Source organism: Pelodiscus sinensis, chromosome 19 (genome assembly GCF_049634645.1).
Source record: "Pelodiscus sinensis isolate JC-2024 chromosome 19, ASM4963464v1, whole genome shotgun sequence".
Classification (NCBI taxonomy): domain Eukaryota; kingdom Metazoa; phylum Chordata; order Testudines; family Trionychidae; genus Pelodiscus; species Pelodiscus sinensis.
The window spans coordinates 1,315,379-1,336,482 of record NC_134729.1 but is presented as its reverse complement, the minus strand read 5'-3'; the positions used below and the strand labels follow the sequence as shown (position 1 = coordinate 1,336,482).

Below are 21,104 nucleotides of genomic sequence, written 5' to 3'. Positions count from 1 at the left end.
GGGGAGGGAGACTCCTGGGTTCTCTGCTGCGGGGGGTGCCGCCCCCCCCCCCACATTCAGGGGGGTTCGAATGCTCCTCCCCACCCACCCCTGTGCCTTGCAGGGAGTCGTGGGGCTGTGCTGTGGGACTTGGGAGGGGTGGACCTCTGGGGGTTCCCCGAGCAGCGCCAGGCTGGCCCCATAGCGGGGCCCGTCCCTCCAGCCCCTCCAGTGCCGAGAGTCCGGCCGGGGCGGCTGCCCCTGGCCAGGGAATTCCAGCAGGCATAGGGCCCCCCCGGGTCCTGCCCTTCCGTGCTGGGCAGCCTGGCGGGGGGCGCCTGGGCATTGCAAGGCCTGTGGCTCCATCAACCATGGAGGGGGGGGCATGTCCCGCCTGCCTGGGCCCCTCCATCCCTGCCCACCGGCTCCGCCCTGGGGGGAAACGAGCAACTGGGGGGGGCACCTCCCCTCCACCAGCCCCTCTGCTCCTGGGGTGGGCACGGCCAGGGGTGGGCCTGCTGCAGTGCATTCTGGGAGATCAGGCCCAGCTCCCCCACTGCCCTCGCCTCCCCCCCCCCCCTCCGGGTCACCCAGTCCAGCAGCAGGCTGCACTGCCCAGAACCACCACCAGGGGGCACCATCTTGTCAGAGAGGTGGGGGGGTCGGGCCCTAGGAGCTGGGGTGGGAGGAGGGGGAGAGCTGAGTTCCGTGGGGCCTTTCTAGAGATGGAGAGGACCCCCCCCCCCCGGGGGTTACCTCTGGCCTGGCCCCACCCAGACACTGCAGCCCCGGGCATGTTCACATGCACACATAGAACCATGCCCGCCTGCACACGCGTGTGCGCCCCCCCCGTGCTGCTCAGCTCCATGCCATAGCGCCCAGCCCGGCTGGTGCCCCTCACTCCCACCCCACAGCCCCCCAGGTGCAGCCCAGCACCTTCAGGGTTAACTCCGGGTCCTGAGCCTGGAGCTTTTGCTCTGCCCCTGCACCCCACATGCCCCAGGGCCCTGCCAGCTCCCTGGGCTGGCAGACACTAGCCCATGGGACTCAGGCCGGGTTCCCACCGGTGCCCCCTTCCAGCCCCTCTTTGGCCCCAGCCTGGGCTGGGTGGGAGCCTGGCGCCCCCTGGGGTCCAGCAGCAGGTTGCAGCGGCTGCTCCCGGGGAGCCAAAGGTCGTGGGTTCTAGCCCCGTGGGACGGGGATCCCCGGCTGCAGGCGCAGCTCCGGCCAGGTGCCCCGGGCTGCCCTCACACTCTCTCCTTGTCTCTGTCTAGGGAGCCTGAGCCGGGGGGGCCCGCTCCCCGCCATGCTGCGCGCACCCCCCGCCATGATCCAGGGGCCGCTGGACTTCAAGCACTTCCTGCCCTTCCCCATGGAGGCGCAGCCGGCCGTGGGGCTCTTCCCTGGACTGAGCACGGTAAGGCCCTGGCTGCTGCCACCCCGTGCTCTGCTGGCACCGGTAGGACTCTGCGCCCCCCCCCCCCCCGGGCAGGCGAGGGCCAGGTCCCCCCCCCCCCCCAGGAACGCTGCAGGGATCTGACCCACAGCTGGGCTGGGGGGCTGAGAGATCCTCTGGGCATGTTAGAGCACAGAGCCCTGGGTACCCAGATCCTCCCCTGGGTACCCAGACCCGCCCTGGCCCCCAGATCCTCCCCTGGGTACCCAGACCCGCCCTGACCCCCAGACCCCCAGACCTGCCCTGGCCCCCAGACCCTCCCCTGGGTACCCAGACCTGGCCGACAGACAGGGATGAATTTACCTGGAGCTTTAGGGGCCTGTACCCCTGTGTCCCCCCGAGTGCCTGTCCCCTGACCCCCCCATCAGAGTGCCCCACACTTCCCCTGCCCCTCCCCCATGTGGCCACGCTGACATCCCCTGCCCGGGGGTGCTGTGGATTTAGTGGCCGCCGGGAGGGCGCGGGGCTGCCAATCGGCCGGCGGGTGCCGGGGAAAGCCCTTGCCGGGAAGGTGTTAGCGGCTTCGCGCAGCCCCGCGGTGCCCGGCCCTGCTCCAGGTGGGCGTGTGGCCGGCTCCGGGCTGGCCAGCCATGGGGGGAAGGAGGAGCTGGCCCAGCGGCCGGCTGGGCTGGGCGGCTGCGGCTGCTGTTTTTCAGTTTCCCTGCAGACCAAACCAAACAAACGCCCACGGTGGGTAGGAGGAGCCCAGCCCCCGGCTGACAAGCTGCGCTGAGACCTGGCGAACTCGGGGCGCGGCTCGCAGCTCCGCCGGGCCAGGGTTGGCAGCGGCTGCCTGACATGCGCTGCCGGCAGGCGGGCCAGACGCTGAGTAGTCCGAGGGCTAACGGGGGGGGGAGTAGTCCGAGGGCTAACGGGGGGGGAGTAGTCCGAGGGCTAACGGGGGGGAGTAGTCCGAGGGCTAACGGGGGGGGAGTAGTCCGAGGGCTAACGGGGGAGGAGTAGTCCGAGGGCTAACGGGGGGGGGCAGAGTCTCTTGTCCCACATGCTGGCTGGGAGGGAGCCGGTGATGCCCACAGGACACTGCCAGACATGAGCCCCCAGGCCGGGCAGAGCTGTGGGCCCCACTAGCCGCCCTGGCATGTACAGCCGCGGGGGGCAGCTCGTGTCCGCGCAGGGCGGCGAGAGGCCTTCACAGCATTGGGGCTCTGTGCCCCGCCTGGCCTGGCCCCTCCAGCCACGAGCAGCGGGGGGTCCCCACCTCCCAATCTGCCAACCCTAGGGTGCCCTGGCCCTCCAGCCTGGCCTGGAGTGGGGAGGACCCCAGGGGGGCACAGTGCCAGGCACGGGGCACCAGCAGGCATTTTCCTCGAAGGAGCGTAGCTCTTGGGCAGCGTGAGGGCCCAGATACCGTGGGGATGGGCACCTCGCAGAGAGGGGACATTGGCCCTCGGGCTCCCCCTTCCAATGTCCTGTTGGAAGATGGGCAAAACAAAACCCCCAAGCCCACAACCGCTCGTGGCGAGCAGGACACCTGCTTTCTAGGCCTGGGCGGGCAGTGGGAGCTAGTGGTGAGAGCAGCGGGGGGTTGGGAGCCAGGGCTCTGGAAAGGCGGAATGAGGGGCTAACACCAGCAGCAGGACGTGTCGGTGGGAGTCAGGGCTGCAGAGCTGGGGGGAGAAAGAAGCCGCGGGGGGGGGGGGGGGATATGCAGAGCTGGGAAGTGGGCGGGAGACTCTCGAGGTGAGACCGGAACTCGGGCCGCCCGGCTCCCAGCTCAGTGGCCTCAGGGCCGAGGCAGAACCTCCACTGGGGACCATCTGATGAAACCCGGTTCCCTTGGGGGTCTAGCCAGGCCTGGAATAGCAGAGGTGGGGGCTGTGAGGGGCACCGGCAGGGCTGGGGGGGCAGGGCTGGGCCAGGCTGGGTCTCCTCTCCCCCATCCCATCCCTTGGTCCCCGCAGCCCCACGGAGCGGCCCCGGCCCGTCTGTAGGACCCGGCGCCCGGGGTCACTGACCTCACCTCCGAGCACGCCCGCCCCGGAGGAAGCAGCCAAGGCCCCGCTCCCGGCTGGCTCCCCTGAGCCGGCACCCCCAGGCCCAGAGGCCTTCCCAGCCCGGCCTGGCCCAGCAGCTGCCTTGGAGGCCGCAACAAGCCCCAGGGATGTGCCCGCTCTGGCAGCAGCCTGCAGGGCCGAGCTGGGCCTGGGTCCTTGGCCTGGCACAACGTGGCTCTCGGGAGCCAGCCCTGCCTGGCGAGGGGCTGTGCAGAGCAGCGGTGAAGATAGGAAACTGAGTCCCGGGCAGGCAGCGGGTGGGGGCCGTGGGTCCCGGCGGGCGCAGGGTGGGGGCCATGGGTCCTGGCGGGTGCAGGGTGGGGGCCGTGGGTCCTGGCGGGCGCAGGGTGGGGGCCGTGGGTCCTGGCGGGTGCAGGGTGGGGGCCGTGGGTCCCGGCTGGCGCAGGGTGGGGGCCGTGGGTCCTGGCGGGTGCAGGGTGGGGTCCGTGGGTCCCGGCTGGCGCAGGGTGGGGGCCGTGGGTCCTGGCGGGTGCAGGGTGGGGGCCGTGGGTCCCGGCTGGCGCAGGGTGGGGGCCGTGGGTCCCGGCTGGCGCAGGGTGGGGGCCGTGGGTCCTGGCGGGCGCAGGGTGGGGGCCGTGGGTCCAGAGCTGCGGGGCTCTGACAGGGGCAGCTGGAGCCGGACTGGGCTCTGCTCTGGGCCGGTGCCAGGGGGTCGCTGGGCCGGTGACGCCCCGTGTCCCACGGCTCCCTCCTGCGCCCAGGCCCTGCCGTTCCTGCAGCCGCGTGTTTCTGGGTCTGGGACTGTCTCCCGGAAGCGGGGGGCCGCTGGGCAGCCGGTGCGTGGAGGGGGTGTCGCAGGAGGCCCCTTCAGTGGCTGCCGCCCCCCTGGGGCCAGGCCACAGGGAGCTGCGGGAAGGGGGCTCCGTGGGGCCTGGGGGCCGGAGCCAGCCGCCCCGCGCAGGGGGCAGGAGGGGGCTGCGGGGCTCTGGATGCAGGAGCTGATGCCTGGCGCCCAGGGGGCCTGGTTCGATTCGTGGGGCGCCCAGCCGGCTCCCCGGCTCCCCACCTGGCTCCCCTCCTCCCCATCCACCGCCCCCGCACCCCGCTGGGAGCAGCCTGACCCCCGCAGCGCGGCCCCTCCTGTCCGGGGGGGGGTCAGGACTCGGCGCCGGGCAGGGGCACCCCGGGGTGGGGCAGGAAGTTCGGGTCCCGGCCAGTCGCAGGTGGCTGGGGGGGGCGGTGCAAACGCGGGGGGGGGCAGTTGGGTCATTGCCCCCCCCCGGCAGGTCGGGGGGGTGGAAGCGCCCGGCTGGGGGAGCGGGCTTGGCGCTGGCCGGCCGGGGTGGGCGCTGCTCGCTCCGCCCCGGGCCCGGGGCTCCGCCCGCTGCCGGCTGCGCCGGGACTCGGCCGGGATCGCGCCGCGGCCGGGCGCTGGGCGCTGCGGAGTCGCCCCGCGGGCGGGGTAAGGGGGCGCGGGGGCCGGGCTGGGGGGGGAGCAGGTGTCCCGGGCGGGGGGGGACCTTCCGGCTCCCGATCCCCCCCAGCGCGTTTATCCCGCCCCTGCCCAGCGCCGCAAGACCGCCCCCCCCCCTCCGACAGCTCCCCCCCCCCGGCTCCCGCATCCACCTGCAGCCCTTTCTGGGTCCCCGCAGCGCGTCCCCCGCCCCCCCCGCCTCTCTCCGGCTCCCACAGCCCCGCTGTCCGAGTCTCTGCAGCCCCCCCCCCCCCAGCCTCCACGCAGCCCCCTGCACCGCCGGGCCCCCCCGCTCCGCATCCGGCTCCTCTCACCCCCTGCACCCCCCCACCCCTGTGCGGAGTGACTCTGCTGATGGGTTTATGGGGGCAGAGCCTGTTTCAGGGCTGGGTCCCTGGGTGCCCCCCCCCCAGACCTCCCCCTGCCTGGCTGGATCTCCCCATGCCCACAGAGGGAGGGAGGGAGGGACCACCATACCCCCCCATGTCCCCCAACCCCTTGTAACCCTCCACGGCCTGACCCCCCCCAAGCGGGTCTGTATCCGGAGCTGCCCAGTCCAAGGTGGGGGGGGGGGGCTGGTGTTGGGAGGCACCTTTGACTCCCAGAAAGCCCTGGAAGGGCTCCCCCATGCCACTTCCCGTGTAACCCCCCCACTGGGGAAACTGAGGCATGGAGCTGCTCAAGGTCACTCAGCTGAGCCCAGCCGGGCGCAACCCTCCCCCAATGACCCCCCTGAGTGCAGTGATCCCTGGGGCCCTGCGCTAGCCGCTGCATCCTGCCCCCCTCCTGCCTCCCAGATCCTTCCCTACCCACTAGCCCCCACTGCCCTTCCCACAGGTAGGGCTAGAACCCGGGCACCCTGGCTCCCTGCTCCCGCCTCCTTCCTTTGCAGCAGGCGGGGGGGGGGGGAGCAGTGGCTGAGAGGGGCCTTTCCGTGGGAGCCCGTCCCTAGCCGACCTCCTGGGGAGCAGCAGCTCTACCAGCTTGTGCCTGCCAGGCCCTCAGTGCCAGGCCCCCCATTAGTAAGTGTTTGGGGGGGGCTGCCTCCCCCCAGCTCTACCCCCCCCTCCCCCGACGGAGCCTTCCTTGCCCTGAGCGGCCAGTGCCCCATCCCTGCTGGCTGCAGCCAGTCCTGTCACGGGCTCCAGGGGCCCAAACGTGGCCCCCTGGTACTCGAGCGTGCGTGGGCTCCGGCCTGCTGGCTCCGGGCTGCCCTGGCCGGGAAGAGAACCCAGGAGGCCGGGCACCCGTGCCCTGGTTCCTGCACCTAACCCTGGCCACAAACCACCAGCTGCCGGCCGCGGGGCTTTGCTTGCTGGCCGTGGGTGGCAAGACGTAGCCACGTCCCGTCCCCGGCCGGCAGCGCCGCCCTCCCCTGGCTCCCTCCGGCCGGGGCCCCGCGCAGAGCCAGGGCTGGGTGTCGGGGGGGTGGGGAATCTCGCCTGCTTCCTGTGGCGCTTGCTGGGCTGCTACAGAGAACGGGGCTGTTTCCGTGGGCCTGTGAAATCTCCCCAGGGCCTCCCGCGCTTTGTGCCCCTGGGAAATGCAGCCGCCTCTGGGGTGGAGCACTGCCAGCCACAGCAAGGAACGGAGGCGGGGGAGGCGGGTGTAAAGGGCCCCGGCATGGCCTGGCTCTACCGGCCTGTGGGATTGTAGGGCACTAACCCACCCACCGCGCGCAGCCCTCGAGCCCGTGTTGGGGGAGCCGGGGAATGCTGACCCATCCCAATATTGCCCCCCGCACGACCAGCCCTCCTGCCCATTCCAGCCCGTCTTCTGCTGCTGCCCAGGCAGCCTAGAGCACAGGGCTGGGGGCCAGGACTGCAGGGCTCTGTCCCCGGCTCTGGGAGGAGAGTGGGGTCTAGTGGTTAGAGCAGGTAGCTGGGAGCCCTCTGCCCAGCGGCCCGACCGGAAGGGGGAAGCCCACCTGTAGGGGTGGCTCTATCTGCCCTGCATGGGGAGAGCCCTGACTCCTTCCAGTAGCCAGCTCCCCTGCCTGCCCCTTGCTCTGTGCTGCGTCGCTGCCCTGCGGCTCGGTGGGCAGCCCCCCTGGATTCTCCGTGGGTAAGGAGCCCCCTCAGCCAGTCCCCAGGGGTCCCCACCTGCCTTCTCCCACTAGGCTGCCCTGCGAAATGCAGGGGAAACTGAGGCACGCCCAGGTTTCCTAAAACCATTAGATGCCCCCGTTGCCATGCAGGGAGGAGAGTGGGGGGCCAGGAGGGAAGGGAGGGTCATTAAAAAGGACTGGCTGAGGGGGCTCTGCCCTAGGCTGGGTGCCGGGCTTGGGCCACGCTGCTGGGCTAGACGGGGGGATGGTGCCCGCTCTTGTGCCCATCTGGGGAGGTTGGAGGGAGCCAGCAGGGATGGGTCGTCCTAGGAACAGCCCAGCCCTGTGGCGGTGATATCCCGGCTTGTGCGTGGATGTGCTGCCCCCTAGAGGCTGGGCCGGCAACTGCCGCTGTGTCTGTGGGGCCAGAGGTCGAGGGTTCTAGTCCCAGCCCGGGCTAGGAACACCTGGCTGGGGCCTGGCGCACGAGGAGGGGCTGTGACCCAGCGTCTGGGGCTGAGCTGACCGGGAGGGGGGGTCGCTTCGTGTCAGGACTCCGGGGTTCCCTTCCTGGCTCTGTGGGACCGGGGAGGGTGCACGCCGGGGCTGAGCGCGTCCCTGGGACGGGGCGGGGGAGGACATGGGCACGGAGGTGGGGCTGCTCCCCACTCCTGCCGGGGACTTGCTCTGGGAGCGGAGAGGGGGCTTGGTGCAGCCAAGGGGCTGGAGCCGTGGGGGGACGGGGCTAGCAGGGATCCCCCACAGACTGGACACCCCCGAGACGGCCTGGGCTCCGGGGGCTTGGCTGGCCCAGCTGGCTCCCCCGCCCCCTCCGGGCTGGATCCCGACCCCTCCAGCCGCCTGGCACAGGCCTCAGGGCTCTGGTGCGCAGCAGAGCTGGGCTCCGTGGGGGGAGTGGGGCTGGGGCAGGGGGTGGGGGGTGGAGCTGATCCGCTCTCCCCACCCCCGCCAGGAGGGGCGACTGGCAGGGTGGGCCGGAGATCGGACCAGATAACCCCTAATCCGGGGGGGGGGGGACTGTGCAGATGTTCACGCTGGGCCCGTGGCTCAGCGCCTCTAATCCGCAGTGGGAGCCCCGGGCTGGATTAGCCGGGCAGAAATCCGCCTGCCCTGCTTAACCCTCCGTGCCCGGCAGCCCCCCGGGATCAGGCAGCCGGGCTCGTGGCGGCTGCCCCATGGCTCCTGTGGTCGCTCGCTCCCCTGTCCCGTTGGAGGCCTGGCAGCTGGTCCCTGGTTCACCAGAGCCCCCCAGAGTCAGCCGCCACTGGCCAGGGGCAGGAAGGGAACCCAGAGCCCGGGCTGAGCCCTGCTCCCGCAGCCAAGCCGCCACATCTCCCCCCCTGGGCCCAGCGTGGAACCGGGGGCCTGGCTCCTGGCCGGCCTCGCTGCCCTGCTTTCTGGGTCACAGCTGCTCCGCTGGCAGGGCCGTCTGGGGGGGGCATCGGGGTGGCTCTGGGCTGTGGGATTGAAGGCGAGGTCCCAGCCTGGGGGGCACTCGGCTCCACATGCTACAGGACACGCTCTGTTGGGTTTTGCCTGATCCCCCCCCACCCACACACACATGCACATGCACACACACATGCACACACATGCACGCGCACGCACACACACGCACGCGCACACACGCACACACGCACACATGCACACACGCACACATGCACACGCACACACATGCACACGCACGCACGCACGCACACACACGCACACACACATGCACACACACACGCACACACACACACACACATGCACACACACGCCGCACCGGGGTGTCTGGGGGCCTCCCAGGCTGTATTGCCAGATGCTCCTGCAAGGCAGGGCTGGGCGGGGCAGGATAGGACTCGGCTGGGCCACGCTGGGCTGGGTTGGGCTGGGCAGGTTGGGGCTGGGTTGTCATCCCCATGTCCTGGAGGGGAGCCGGGCTGGGCGGGGGGAGGGGGAGCTCAGGGGAGCCATCTGTGGCGGGTCAGAAGTCGATCCCGCCGCCCGGGCCGGCCCTTCCCCCCCTCCCGTTCGTGGTGACCCAGCCAGGGGTGCAGCCTGGCCAGGCCGTGCTCAGGCTGGACTCCAGCTCGGAGAGCTGCTCCCCCCACTGCTGGCTCCAGAGCCGCTTCACTTCCTGTCCCAAAGTGAGCGTGGGCGGCGTTTGGCGGGGCCTGGGGCGGGGGGGGGGGGGCCCTGGCTCTTCGGTGCTGCACGTGAGCAGCCCCCCCCCCCGGGTGCTAGGAAGGGCAGGACGGGGCCAGGAAGGGAAATTCCACTCGCGCTAGCGAATGCTGGGCCAGCCGCCGGCCTTGGCTGGGAGCAGCATGGCTCAGCTCCCCTGGCCGCCTTCCAGCTCCCGCCGGGGAGATCACAAGGGCGGGGAGCGGAGCATCACCTGCCCCACCCCTGGCTCGGGGGGCCTCCGGCCTCCACAGGCCGCTCGGGAGCTAAACTCCCACATGCTGGGAGGCAGCAGTGGGCCCGGGGCTGCAGGAGGGGGGGGAGCCACCAGGGGGCGCTCGGCTGCAGGGGGTGGGTGGGGGCCAGCAGGGGGAGCTGAGCTGCATGCAGTGGGGTGGGGGCCAGCAGGGGGTGGGTGGGGGCCACCAGGGGGTGCTCGGCTGCAGGGGGTGGGTGGGGGCCAGCAGGGGGCACTGGCCTGCAGGGGGCAGATGGAGGGACAGCAGGGGGAGCTGAGCTGCATGCAGTGGGGTGGGGGCCAGCAGGGGTTGGGGTGGGGGCCACCAGGGGGCGCTCGGCTGCAGGGGGTGGGTGGGGGCCACCAGGGGGCGCTCGGCTGCAGGGGTTGGGGTGGGGGCCACCAGGGGGCGCTCGGCTGCAGGGGGTGGGGTGGGGGCCACCAGGGGGCGCTTGGCTGCAGGGGGTGGGGTGGGGGCCATCAGGGGGCGCTTGGCTGCAGGGGGTGGGTGGGGGCCACCAGGGGGCGCTCGGCTGCAGGGGGTGGGGTGGGGGCCAGCAGGGGGTGTTTGCAGCTGGAGTGTTCATCAGAGGGTCACTGCAGCAAAGGGAAGGGGGGGGCCGGGGCAGGGCTGGTGGGTTATGGGGGGGCGCGGTGCCTGGCTGGGGAGGGCAGGTGCCAGTGTGTGTGGGGGGGGCGGTCGCTGGGGGGGAAGCTGCCAGCTGCTCTTCGGAGCTGGATCCCAGGGGTGGGGGCTGTGTGGCCCATTACGGAGACCCCCCCCCCGGCTGCTTAGCTTGATGTGGGCCTGGGACTCCTGGCGCCGTGCCATGCGCAGGCTACGGCGCATTCGTGGATTGTGGGGGACAGTGAGGTGTAGTGGGCGGAGCAGGGGGGCTGAGTTCTCAGCCCGGCTTGGCCTGTCCGTGCATCACCCGCTGGGGCTCTGACCAGCTGCTGAATCCCTCCCAGCCCCCCCCCCCCCGCGACGTGTCTCACCCCCTGCCCTGCCCCCCATTTCCTGCCCCACATGCTCACGGGGTTTGTGTTGCTGGCCCTCCTCAGCTCACCCCCCATCCGAGAAGGACTCCTCCCTTTTGCTCCCCCTTGGGCCAAGGAGGCAGGGCCCGGCTGCCTGGCGGCTCACGGCCTCTCTCTGCCCGCAGATGGACCCGGTGCAGAAGGCGGTGATTAGCCACACCTTCGGGGCGCCCCTCGGCCGGGCCCGGCGACCCGTCATCTCCTGCAACGTCTGCCAGATCTGCTTCAACTCCGAGGTGAGCCCCCCGCCCGCCGGGCGGCCCCAGGCCTGGCACGGAGCCCCTGCAGCCGCCCGGACCCAGGGTGGCACCGCGGCGTCCCTGCCCCTGCCCACCAGGCCGTGGGGCCGTCCCGCTGCGGGCACGCACAGGGCTCTCGGCTGGCGCGGCCACACAGGGTGGAGGGGGCAGCGTCTTGCCCCCCTGGACTGGCACAGAATCCGCCCGCAGCCCCTCCGTCGCTCAGCCTGGCCTCGGTAGCTCACCCGGCCCCGGGAGCGCCCCGGCCTCCCCGCTAGGGCCCAGTGCTGCATGGGGGAAACTGAGGCACGGCTCAACTTCTGAGAACTACTACCCCAAATTCCCACTTGGTGTCACGGCCAGCCCATGGGGCTCTGCTCTGACCCCAGGGGACGGGGAGGGGCGGGCCAGGCCAAGATGAGCCGTGTCGGGCAGTCGGCAATGCCCAGGCTACGGGGGGTGTCCAGGCCTGGCTGTGCCCACCGCTGAGAGCTCGTCTGTCTCTCTTGTGTCCATTCTGGGAGGTGGGGGGTGTCCCCCCCTTTTCACTCCCCCCACAGCCTGGGCCCCACTGCTCCTCCCCATGCAGCTAGCCCTCTTTTCTTTGGCCTTATGGATCCCCCCGTCCTTCCAGGGGTAAACTGAGTCACAGAGAAACGTGGCTGGCGCTCGGGCATGCAGGAATTCAGTGGCAGGAGCTCGAGGGGCCGTGCAGGGAGTGGCCGGTGCAGCCTGGGGGTCAGGGCTGGCCCCTAAACCGAGTCCCCTCTTTTGTGGCATTGGCCTGGCCTGGCTCCGCGCCCGGCTCTTGGGCACTGCGGGATTTGCGGCTCTCTAGCCGGGCTGACCGGGGCGAGCCGAGGGGCAGGGAGCGGGCAGTGCCCCCCAGGCTGGGCACCGCTGACCTGCACCCCCCCCCCGGCACAGTCCTGTGTCCAAGCAGCTGCTGCCGGTCTCTGCTCCCAGGTGGGGAGCGGGAGTGGGGGTCTGCCCCCCGCAGGCCGCCCCTGGTGCCCCCGCCCAGCATGGGCACAGCCTGGAGGGGGAGCAAAGGGCGCTGGCCCGGGGGAGGAGGCAGCTGTTGAGACTCCACTGTCCTTTGGCACAAGGCTGGGGAGGGGGTGACCCTGCCTGAAAAGGGGTGGCAGCGCCCCCCAGCCAGGCCCTGCCCACACAGCGGGGGCACCAGCAGCCAGACAGGCAGGGGTTGCAGTTGGGGGTGAGGAGCACCAGCAGGGCTGGGGGGGCAGGGGCCGCGGGGCGGGACTGAGGGGCACCGGCAGGGCTGGGGGGGCAGGGGCCGCGGGGCGGGGGTGAGGGGCACCGGCAGGGCTGGGGGGCTGGGCTAGTCCAGGGTTCACCCTGTCCCGGCAGCAGTGGGAGGGGCCTGGGGGGCGGACCCACGGCACTGTCTGTCCCCACAACCCACGGGCTGGGGGGGGGCTGCTCGGTTTGTTGTTATGTCCCAGCTGTGGCTGCAGCTGCGGCCCAGGCTGTGACCCCGGGCGGAGCCGAGGCGCCATCCCCGGAATAAACAGCACAGAGCGCGGCCAGGAGCTGGCTCAGCCCTCGGGGCGGGGTGCAGCCTGGGGCTCCCCTCCCCCCTCAGGGCACTGGACTGGCCCCCACTCCCTGCTCTAACCACTAGTCCCCGCTCCTCTCCTAGCGCAGGGCATGGAACCCCGGAATCCTGGCCCCAGCCCCCCGCTCTCCCCTCTGGCCCAGTTGCTGAGCACTCCAGGGCCCAGGGGGGGGGGAGCTGCAGGGGCGCAGGGGCCACTCGCCTGCCCCCCTGTGTCAGGGCTCTAGCTGGGACCCCAGGACAGGGGCTTGCCTGCAGTTACTGGAGATAGAATTGTGCCCCCCGGCTCCTCCCTCCAGTTACTGGGAGGGCAATCTGAGCTGGGGCTGTGGGTCGGGAGCGAGGGGCGCCGGCAGGGCTGTGGGGGGCAGGGGGGCTGTGTAGCTGGTGGGGGCTGTTTGTCGAGTTAACCCCCAATCCCTGGGCTAGAGGCGAAGGGGGGGAATCTCTGGCCCTTTTGGGGGGGCTGGGGGCTGCTCCTAATGCCCCCCCTGGGGGCTGGGCACTGTCGGCGGGTCCCCGCCCCCGCCCCGCCACACTTTGGGGCTGCGCCGTGTGTTCCTGCCCCCCACCGTGCTGAGCCCGGCTCCCGGACCCCTCCCTGGGGTTGAGGGGGGGGGCTGTGGGGAGCTGCTCTGACCCCCCTCTCCCCACAGAGCCAGGCCGAGGCGCACTACAAGGGGAACCGTCACGCCCGGCGCATCAAGGGCTTGGAGGTGGCCAAGACGCGGCAGAAGGAGCCGGGAGCCCGGGAAGGCGACAAGCCGGGGCCTGTGGGCAGCCCCACGTCCAGCGTCGGCGAGGGCGACTCGGAGAAGCCAGGTGCCCCCCATCTGCCCAAGGCCTCAGCACCCTTAGCCCCCTCCCAGCCGAGGGGAACACAGCGCGAGCCCCTTCCTCACCCCATGATCTGGTGCCGGGGGGGCAATGGGGCGCCCTGGGGTGGAGGGGCCGGGCCCCACCAGCCTGCCCAGACAGACTGAAATGCGGCTGGCTCTGGTGTGGGGCATCAGCTGCTCAGTGGCACCCAGCACCACTGCCATGGGGCAATTCTGTCCCAGCCCCCACCCTCCACAGGGCCGCCCCAGCCCATCCCCCAGCCCCTCTGCAGCGGGAACCCGAGCCGGCTCGTCAGCCCAGCCTGGCGGCTAATTAAATAGCAGCGCATGAAAAATTCATGGCGGTGGCACCAGGCGGGTCATGGGGCTGCGTGGCGCCCGGAAGCCGGTGGCTCTACAGAACCCGGCGCTGCCAGCTAATGAATGCCCCCCCGTTGTAGTCTCCACCCCCCACCCCCGCGCCCCAGCCCCACACCCTGTCACGGCTAGTGGCACGGCGGGCACCTGCGTTGGGCAGCAGGGTGGGGGCAGATACTGTCCTCCCCTCACCACTCCAACAGCTGCAACAGCAGCGCCTGGGCATTGGGCTTGGGGGGCACTGGCAGGGATGGGGGGCTGGGAGGCACTGGCAGAGCCCCCCCCATGTGAACTGGAAACCCGATCGCCACGGTTACCAGAGCCTGCCTGCCCCGTCTGGAAACTTTCCTCTGGAGCAGAGGGGGGGGAATTAATGGCTCCTATGAATTATAGAGCAGCCTCGCACGCTGGACCTTGTGCTGGGGGGGCTAGTTGGGGAGGGCTGGGGAAAGGAAGCTGGGTCAAAGTGGGGGGAGGTGAGGTGGGGGGGACATGAGATGGCTGGCCAGCAGGAGGGAGGTGAAGTGTGGGGGGACGTGGGCAGGCTGACCAGTGGAGGGCGGGGACAGGCGAGGGGGGGAGATGCAAATAGGCGCAAGGGGGCGCTGTGCTGCAAGAGGGGCGCAGTGACCCTCGTGTGGCACATGGGGGCGCTGCACTGCAGAGAGCAGGGGCGCAGTGACCCTCGTGTGGCACTAGGGGGCACTGCGTTGCAGGGAGGGGATGCAGTGATCCCGGTGTGGCACTAGGGGGCGCTGCACTGCAGAGAGCGGGGGCGCAGTGACCCTCGTGTGGCACTAGGGGGCGCTGTACCTCAGAGAGCGGGGCGCAGTGATCCCGGTGTGGCACTAGGGGGCGCTGCATTGCAGAGCGCGGGGGCGCAGTGACTCTCCTGTGGCACTAGGGGGCGCTGCATTGCAGAGCGCGGGGGCGCAGTGATCCCGGTGTGGCACTAGGGGGCGCTGCATTGCAGAGCGCGGGGGCGCAGTGACTCTCCTGTGGCACTAGGGGGCGCTGCATTGCAGAGCGCGGGGACGCAGTGACTCTCCTGTGGCACTAGGGGGCGCAGCACTTCAAAGAGCGGGGCGCAGTGACTCTCCTGTGGCACTAGGGGGCGCTGCACGGCAGAGTGCTGGGGCGCAGTGACCCTCGTGTGGCACTAGGGGGCGCTGCATTGCAGAGCGCGGGGGCGCAGTGATCCCGGTGTGGCACTAGGGGGCGCTGCATTGCAGAGCGCGGGGGCGCAGTGATCCCGGTGTGGCACTAGGGGGCGCTGCATTGCAGAGCGCGGGGGCGCAGTGACTCTCCTGTGGCACTAGGGGGCGCTGCACTACAGAGCGCGGGGGCGCAGAGACCCTCCTGTGGCACTAGGGGGCGCTGCGCCCCAGCCCTCCCTGGCCCCCCACCCCACACAAGCCCTGACGGTCTGTTCTCCTGCAGCCGAGCCGCAGAACGGGCTGGGGCTGGCCCTGCCCCCGGCTCCCGCCTCGCCCTTCAAGCTGCCCTACCTGGCGTCTCCGGCCCCAGCCCTGCCCCCCTGCCAGGCCTCCTTGGGCGAAGCCAGCCAGGACCCCAGGGGCGCGCCGGCCAAGGGGGATGCGGCGGCACCGCCCGCGGGCACCGCGGGGCCAGGCAGCAACGGCAGCGCGGGGCCCGGGGCCAGCGCCAAGGCGGAGGAGGAGAAGGCCAAGAAGCTGCTGTACTGCGCGCTCTGCAAGGTGGCCGTGAACTCCCTGTCCCAGCTGGAGGCCCACAACAAAGGTACCGGGCCGGGGCCGGGCAGCTGGGCGAGGGGGGCTCCACCTGGCCTGCAGCACCAGGGTCCTGGTGCCCACGGGGGCTGCCATGCCCACGCCCCAGGGCCGGGCCCCACCTGTCCAGCTCCTTTTGGACCCCCCCGTCTACAGTTCCACCAGTGCCCCCCAGTCCTGCCCCCCCCCAGCTGTGCCAGTCCCCACCCCCTGGCAATGCCCCGAGTCCTATAGCCCAGCCCTTCTTTGCCAGTGGGGAGCTGCTCTCAGTGCCCCTCCCCGGGGACCCACATTTCCTGCCCCCCCGCTGGCGCCCAGCCCTGGAAAAACAGAGCAAAAGCCACAGACTCAGCCGGTCCCGCCCCGTCTGGCTTCAGAGCCCTTCCCGGGGCTGCTGCCGGCCATCCCGCCCCCCCCCCCCCAGCTCCTTCAGCCACCCCCTCCCCAGGCTTGTCCGCACCCTACCGGCTCCTTCAGCCACCCCCGGCTCGTCTGCCCCCCCCCCCCCCCCCCGGGGTTCCCTGCAAGCCGGACGCAGATTCAGATGCCGCCCAGCAGGGTTTGCGTGTCTCCTGGGGGTGCCCATTCGCGCCGGCCTCGTTTATTCCGCACGCGGCTGGAAACGCTTCGGGAATTGCTCCCGCCCCTCCTCCGCCGCACCAGGACCCTGCCCTCCCCAGCCGCGCTGCGCCCCCATTGGCACTGCCCTGTGGTCCAGGAAAGACCCGTCAAACTCAGTGCAGCTCAGCAGGGCTCCAGCCCCAGCCTCTGCCATGGGGGGCGCCGTGGGGCAGCAGCTGCCCCCCCACCCGCCTCACTGCCTCCTGCTCCCCCCAGGGACCAAGCACAAAACCATCCTGGAGGCGCGCAGCGGGCTGGGGCCCATCAAGGCCTACCCCCGCCTGGGCCCCACGGGCAGCGGGGAGCCGGGCAGCCAGGACCCCAACGCTCAGGAGCGAACCTTCCACTGCGAGATCTGCAACGTCAAAGTCAACTCGGAGCTCCAGCTCAAACAGGTGGGGCCCTGCCCCCCCCCTCGGCCCTGCCCCCAGGCCGGGGCGTCTCAGCGCTGAACCCTGGGTGGAGGCAGGACAGTGGTCCAGGCCCAGGGGTGGGAGGGGAGCGGGGTCTAGTGGTTAGAGTGGGGGGGGGCTGGGACAAGGAGGGGAGTGGGGTCTAGTGGTTAGAGCAGGGGGTTGGGGCTAGGACCCTGAGGCTCTAGGCCCAGGAGTGGGAGGGAAGCGGGGCTAGTGGGTAGAGCGCGGGGCTGGGGCCAGGAGGAGAGTGGGGTCTAGTGGTTAGAGCGGGGGGGGGGGGCCAGGAGGGGAGCGTGGTCTAGTGGTTAGAGCGGGGGGGGGCCAGGAGGGGAGCGTGGTCTAGTGGTTAAAGGGGGATTGGGGCCAGGACCCTGAGGCTCCAGGCCCAGGGGTGGGAGGGGAGCGGGGTCTAGTGGTTATAGCGGGGGGGTCAGGAGGGGAGCGGGGTCTAACAAGGCTCTGACAGTTTCCTTTCCCCTGCAGCACATTTCCAGCCGGAGGCACCGGGATGGGGTAGCCGGGAAGCCCAACCCCCTGCTGAGCAGGCACAAGAAGCAGCGGAGCTCAGCCGATCTGGGGGTGAGCTCAGAGGAGGGGGGTGGGGGAGCTGAGAGGGGTGGGGGAGCTGAGAGCAGCGGGGGACGGGGCAGGCGTTGGGGGTACAGAGAGGTGGGGGTGGGGGAGCTAAGCAGGCGGGGGATGGGGCAGACATTGGGGGTACAGAGAGGCAGGGGTGGGGGAGCTGAGCGGGCGGGGGATGGGGCAGACATTGGGGGTACAGAGTGGCGGGGGTGGGGGAGCTGAGGGGGCGGGGGATGGGGCAGACATTGGGGGTACAGAGAGGCGGGGGTGGGGGCAGCTGACTACCCTCTGCTGGGCCCGGCCCCACTGAGAAGGGGGGCTGGGGTCCCTTGGCGCGTCTCCCCAGGGTGCCCCCCGCCTGGCTCCCTCTGACCCCCTCTCTCTCTTGCAGGGCCCCCTGGCCTTCGCCAAGGATCTGCCCAAGTCTCTGGCCGCCGGCCTCCTGCCCAGCCCCTTGGCCGTCGCGGCGGCGATGGCGGCCGCAGCCTCCGCTCCCCTGACGCTGCGCCCGGCCCCCACGCCCCCCCTCCTGCAGGGGCCCCCCCTGACGCACCCGCTGCTGCGCCCGGCCCCGGGGCCCATCCGAACTGCTCACGGGCCCATCCTCTTCTCGCCGTACTGAGGCTCCGTGCCGCCCGCCCGGCCCCCCGCCCCCCAGCCTGGGGGCCTGGCCGGGGCCCGGGGCCTTTTTAACTGGAACCCGGAACCTCTTCCCCAGAAGACAGGGGATGCCCCCTCCCCCGCCCCCCGCCCCCCGGCTCCGTCCCCCCCAGACCCATCCGCCTCTGCACAAGGGCTGGGCCAAGGGGGACGCGGCCAAGGGGACCCCCCAGGCCCCTTCATTGCTCTTCTCCCTGGTACCACGGATGGGGGGGTCTGAATCTTGGGCGCAGGTCGGGGGAAGGGAGAAGCCCCCCCCTGTCGGACGCCCTGGAGCGTCAGGTTGGGGGGCGCCCCCGGAGTGGGGGCAGGGCCCCGGTACCTCAGGGAACTGATCGTAAGCAATCTCTTTTGTATCTCTCGCCGGGGGGGCGCCTCCGTCCTCACCGAGCTGGGGGGCTCCCCGCAGCCCCCCCCCACACAAGCCATGTCCACTTGCACTGAGAGGCACAAAGCTGGGAGCCCAGGACAGGACTCGGGGGTGCCCCCCCCACGGCCCGCCAGCAGAACGGACACATTGCAATAACGCCGGGGTCTGGGCCGCCCCATGTACCTAACCCCCCCCCCCCCGCTTCTTCCCGGGGCCCCCCGGCCTGTGGCCCGCACTGTGCCCCCCCCGCCCGCCCCGCTTCCTCCCGGGGCCCCCCGGCCTGTGGCCCGCACTGTGCCCCCCCCGCCCTCCCCGCTTCCTCCCGGGGCCCCCCGGCCTGTGGCCCGCACTGTGCCCCCCCCCGTCCCCCCTGCCCTTGGGGCAGGAGCCTTGTGTCTAGAGGTAGCCCCCCCCCCGGTCTCTCAGGAGCCCCGGCCTGAGCGCCCCGTCTTGGGGCCAGCGCAGCCTTTGGGGGACCCCCCAGCATGGCTGGGTTTGGGCTGCGCTGACACTGGAGGGGCTCCCAGCAGGACTAGAGGGGTCCCCCCAAGCAGCACACTGTGGGGCACCTGCCCGGGGGCAGCCTGGTCTTTGGGGTCTGATCTGAGTGGGGCCTGAGGGGCCCTGTGCCAGGGGGCAGGTGGTGCCCCAAGATCCAGTCGGGATCCCCTCCCCCATGGGTCTGCTGGCCAGACCCTAGCTCAGAGGCATGGGATGGAGGGGCTGGGGGTGCCTATCAGGGCATGGGGAGAGGAAGAGGTGCCTATGGCGGGTAGGGGGGTGGGTTGGGGGGTGCCCACGGGGGGGACGTGGGAATAGAGGCGTGGGATGACAGGCCCCTCCCCCCCCGCCCCCATGAGCTGGATGTCAGTCCCCACTCTCAAAGCCTGGCTGCTGGAGGAGAATCGCCCTTCACCCCACAGCAGTGGGGGGGCCATGATACGCGACAGTTTGTCAGGCCACTTGCCCTAGTAGCAGCCTCTTATTGGCTGGAGAAGGTCAGGCTCAGCCTGTCAGGTTCACCCCCAGCCCCCCTGGCTCTGTGGGGCAGCAGGGGACACGGCCCTCCGCTGCGGGGATGTCCCCTTCTGCCCCCCGGCCCAGGCTGGGTGCTGGCCTGGCCCTTGGGCCGCCCTATGCCTGGCATGGGGCAGGGGCCTGATGGTAATAATGGGAACAGCCCGCTGCCCCTCCAGCCCTGGGTGGGGGCGCCTCTGAGCTCAGCCCCCCGGCACAATAGGGTGGGGGCCGGGATCCAGGAGGGTCTGACCCCCACTGCCTGCACCCCCCGCCCCCGCCTGCGATTCCCAACCCCTCCCGCAAAACTGTGATAAAGCAAAAGCAATAGACAAGGGGGTCTGGGGGCACCCTGCTGGGGGTCCGGGCACGCGCTCCCCGCATTACCTCAGCCAAGCACTGTCCTCCGAGGGCCCCCCCGCGCTCCCAGGCTTTGCCTCTGTCCCCAGCGTCCGTCCTTGTCCGTCCGTCCCGGGCTGGCGTCTCGCCGTGGCACTGACGTGCTGTTTCCGCTCCAGGCCCCCGCACCGGACAACAATAAAGTTCAAGGTTTGACTCCATGAGGCCCAGCCTGGCTCCCTGTGTTTGTGGCTGTTCCCCCCCCCCCCATCACTAGCCCCCCGGCCGCAGCTCCCGGGAGCGAGCCCAGCACAGGCTGGCGGAGGATCCCTGCGAGCCGGGGGCAGTACTTGGGCTATGACCCGCAATGGAGCAGTTCTCATTCCAGCCAGCAGAGGGCGGTGGTGGCTGGCGCGGAGCGTGGGGCAGGCTCCCAGCACTGAAGTGCAGCCCCCTCCCTCCATGGGCCCCAAGCTCGTGGGTTCACAGGGTCTCCACGGGGGGCAGGTTTTGCTACAAGGACAAACTGAGGCTTGGGGCAGGGTCAGTGGCTGTGGAATCCATGAGCCCTGCAAAAGGGCCCCCCAAGGCCTTGCTGTGGGGGGCAAAGGGCCTCCCCGGTTCTCCCCTCGCCCCCCACTTCTGCCCTTTGCCGGAAGGCCTGGGCCCTGCATTAACGCACCCTCCAGCAGGGGGCGCTGCTGCCCCATAGAACAGCCACAGCAGAGCCGGGGCGGCGCCGTACCCCCAGCAGGGCGGTTGGGGGAGCCCCGAACGCCTGGGGTCCTCTCCGGCTCTAAGGGAGGGAAGTAGAGTCCTGGGAGTTAGTGGGGGGGAGCCCAGACGCCAGGGCTGGCTGCCCCCCCCCCCCCCACGGGCCAGGAGCCAGGCTGTGATGGCACCAGTGCCTGTGGGCCCCCCCCTCTGGCTTTCAACCCCCCTCCCAACCCGCACCCCCAGCCCTGAGCCCCCCCCGCACCCAACCCCCTCCCAGACCCGCACCCCCAGCCCTGAGCCCCCCCCACCCAACCCCCTCCCAGACCCGCACCCTCTGCCCTGAGCCCCCCGCACCCACCCCCCTCCCAGACCCGCAGCCCCAGCCCTGAGCCCCCCCGCACCCAAACCCCTCCCAGACCTGCACCCCCAGCCCTGAGCCCCCCCCGCACCCAACCCCCTCCCAGACCCACACCCTCTGCCCTGAGCCCCCCCCACACCCAAACCCCCTCCCAGAAGCGCACCCCCACCCCTGAGCCCCCCCACACCCAAACCCCCTCCCAGACCCGCCCCCCACCCCTGAGCCCCCCCGCACCCAAACCCCCTCCCAGACCTGCACCCCCTTCCCTGAGCCCCCCCGCACCCAAACCCCTTCCCAGACCTGCACCCCTGAGCCCCCCCACACCCAAACCCCCTCCCAGACCCGCCCCCCACCCCTGAGCCCCCCCCGCACCCAAACCCCCTCCCAGACCTGCACCCCCTTCCCTGAGCCCCCCCACACCCAAACCCCCTCCCAGACCCGCCCCCCACCCCTGAGCCCCCCCCGCACCCAAACCCCCTCCCAGACCTGCACCCCCTTCCCTGAGCCCCCCCACACCCAAACCCCTTCCCAGACCCGCACCCCCACCCCTGAGCCTGTTCCCACATTCCAAACTCCCTGCTCCAGCTTGGAGTCCCCTCCTGCACCACAAATGCCTCATCCCCAGCCCCTCCCACCCTCTGAGCCCCTCATTTGGCCCCAGCCCAGGGCCGAGGGGGGGGCTTCCGAAACGTACTAGCCCCTGGCCCCCAGAAGAGTTAACCCCACCCAGCGACCCAGTCTCCCAGCCCCCCGCCCCCCCGCCCGTGGGCTCAGCAAACAGCCCCACCCACCCCGGGGGAGAACGGGGTCTCCGGATCCATCGATCGCTCTGCTCAGCCACGTGCCTGGGCATCCTGCCCA

The 21,104-nt window shown here is 71.3% G+C and overlaps 1 protein-coding gene across 5 annotated transcripts in view; it reads left to right on the top strand.

The window, feature by feature from the left end:
• ZNF385A (zinc finger protein 385A) overlaps positions 1-19,389 on the top strand; it is a 29,378-nt gene extending 9,989 nt beyond the window's left edge. For 2 of the 5 annotated variants that reach the window (XM_075901660.1, XM_075901662.1), the window contains exons 2-8: positions 1,254-1,438; positions 10,521-10,631; positions 12,873-13,038; positions 14,853-15,173; positions 16,001-16,179; positions 16,684-16,779; positions 17,174-19,389. In XM_075901660.1, the coding sequence (XP_075757775.1) occupies positions 1,254-1,438; positions 10,521-10,631; positions 12,873-13,038; positions 14,853-15,173; positions 16,001-16,179; positions 16,684-16,779; positions 17,174-17,404 (1,289 nt within the window). In that variant the 3' untranslated portion in view covers positions 17,405-19,389. Of the gene's footprint in view, positions 1-1,253; positions 1,439-3,126; positions 3,265-4,700; positions 4,874-10,520; positions 10,632-12,872; positions 13,039-14,852; positions 15,174-16,000; positions 16,180-16,683; positions 16,780-17,173 lie in introns of those variants that run through there. The other 3 variants (XM_075901661.1, XM_075901663.1, XM_075901664.1) reach the window with 3 other exon arrangements.
• Positions 19,390-21,104: the final 1,715 nt, after the last annotated feature.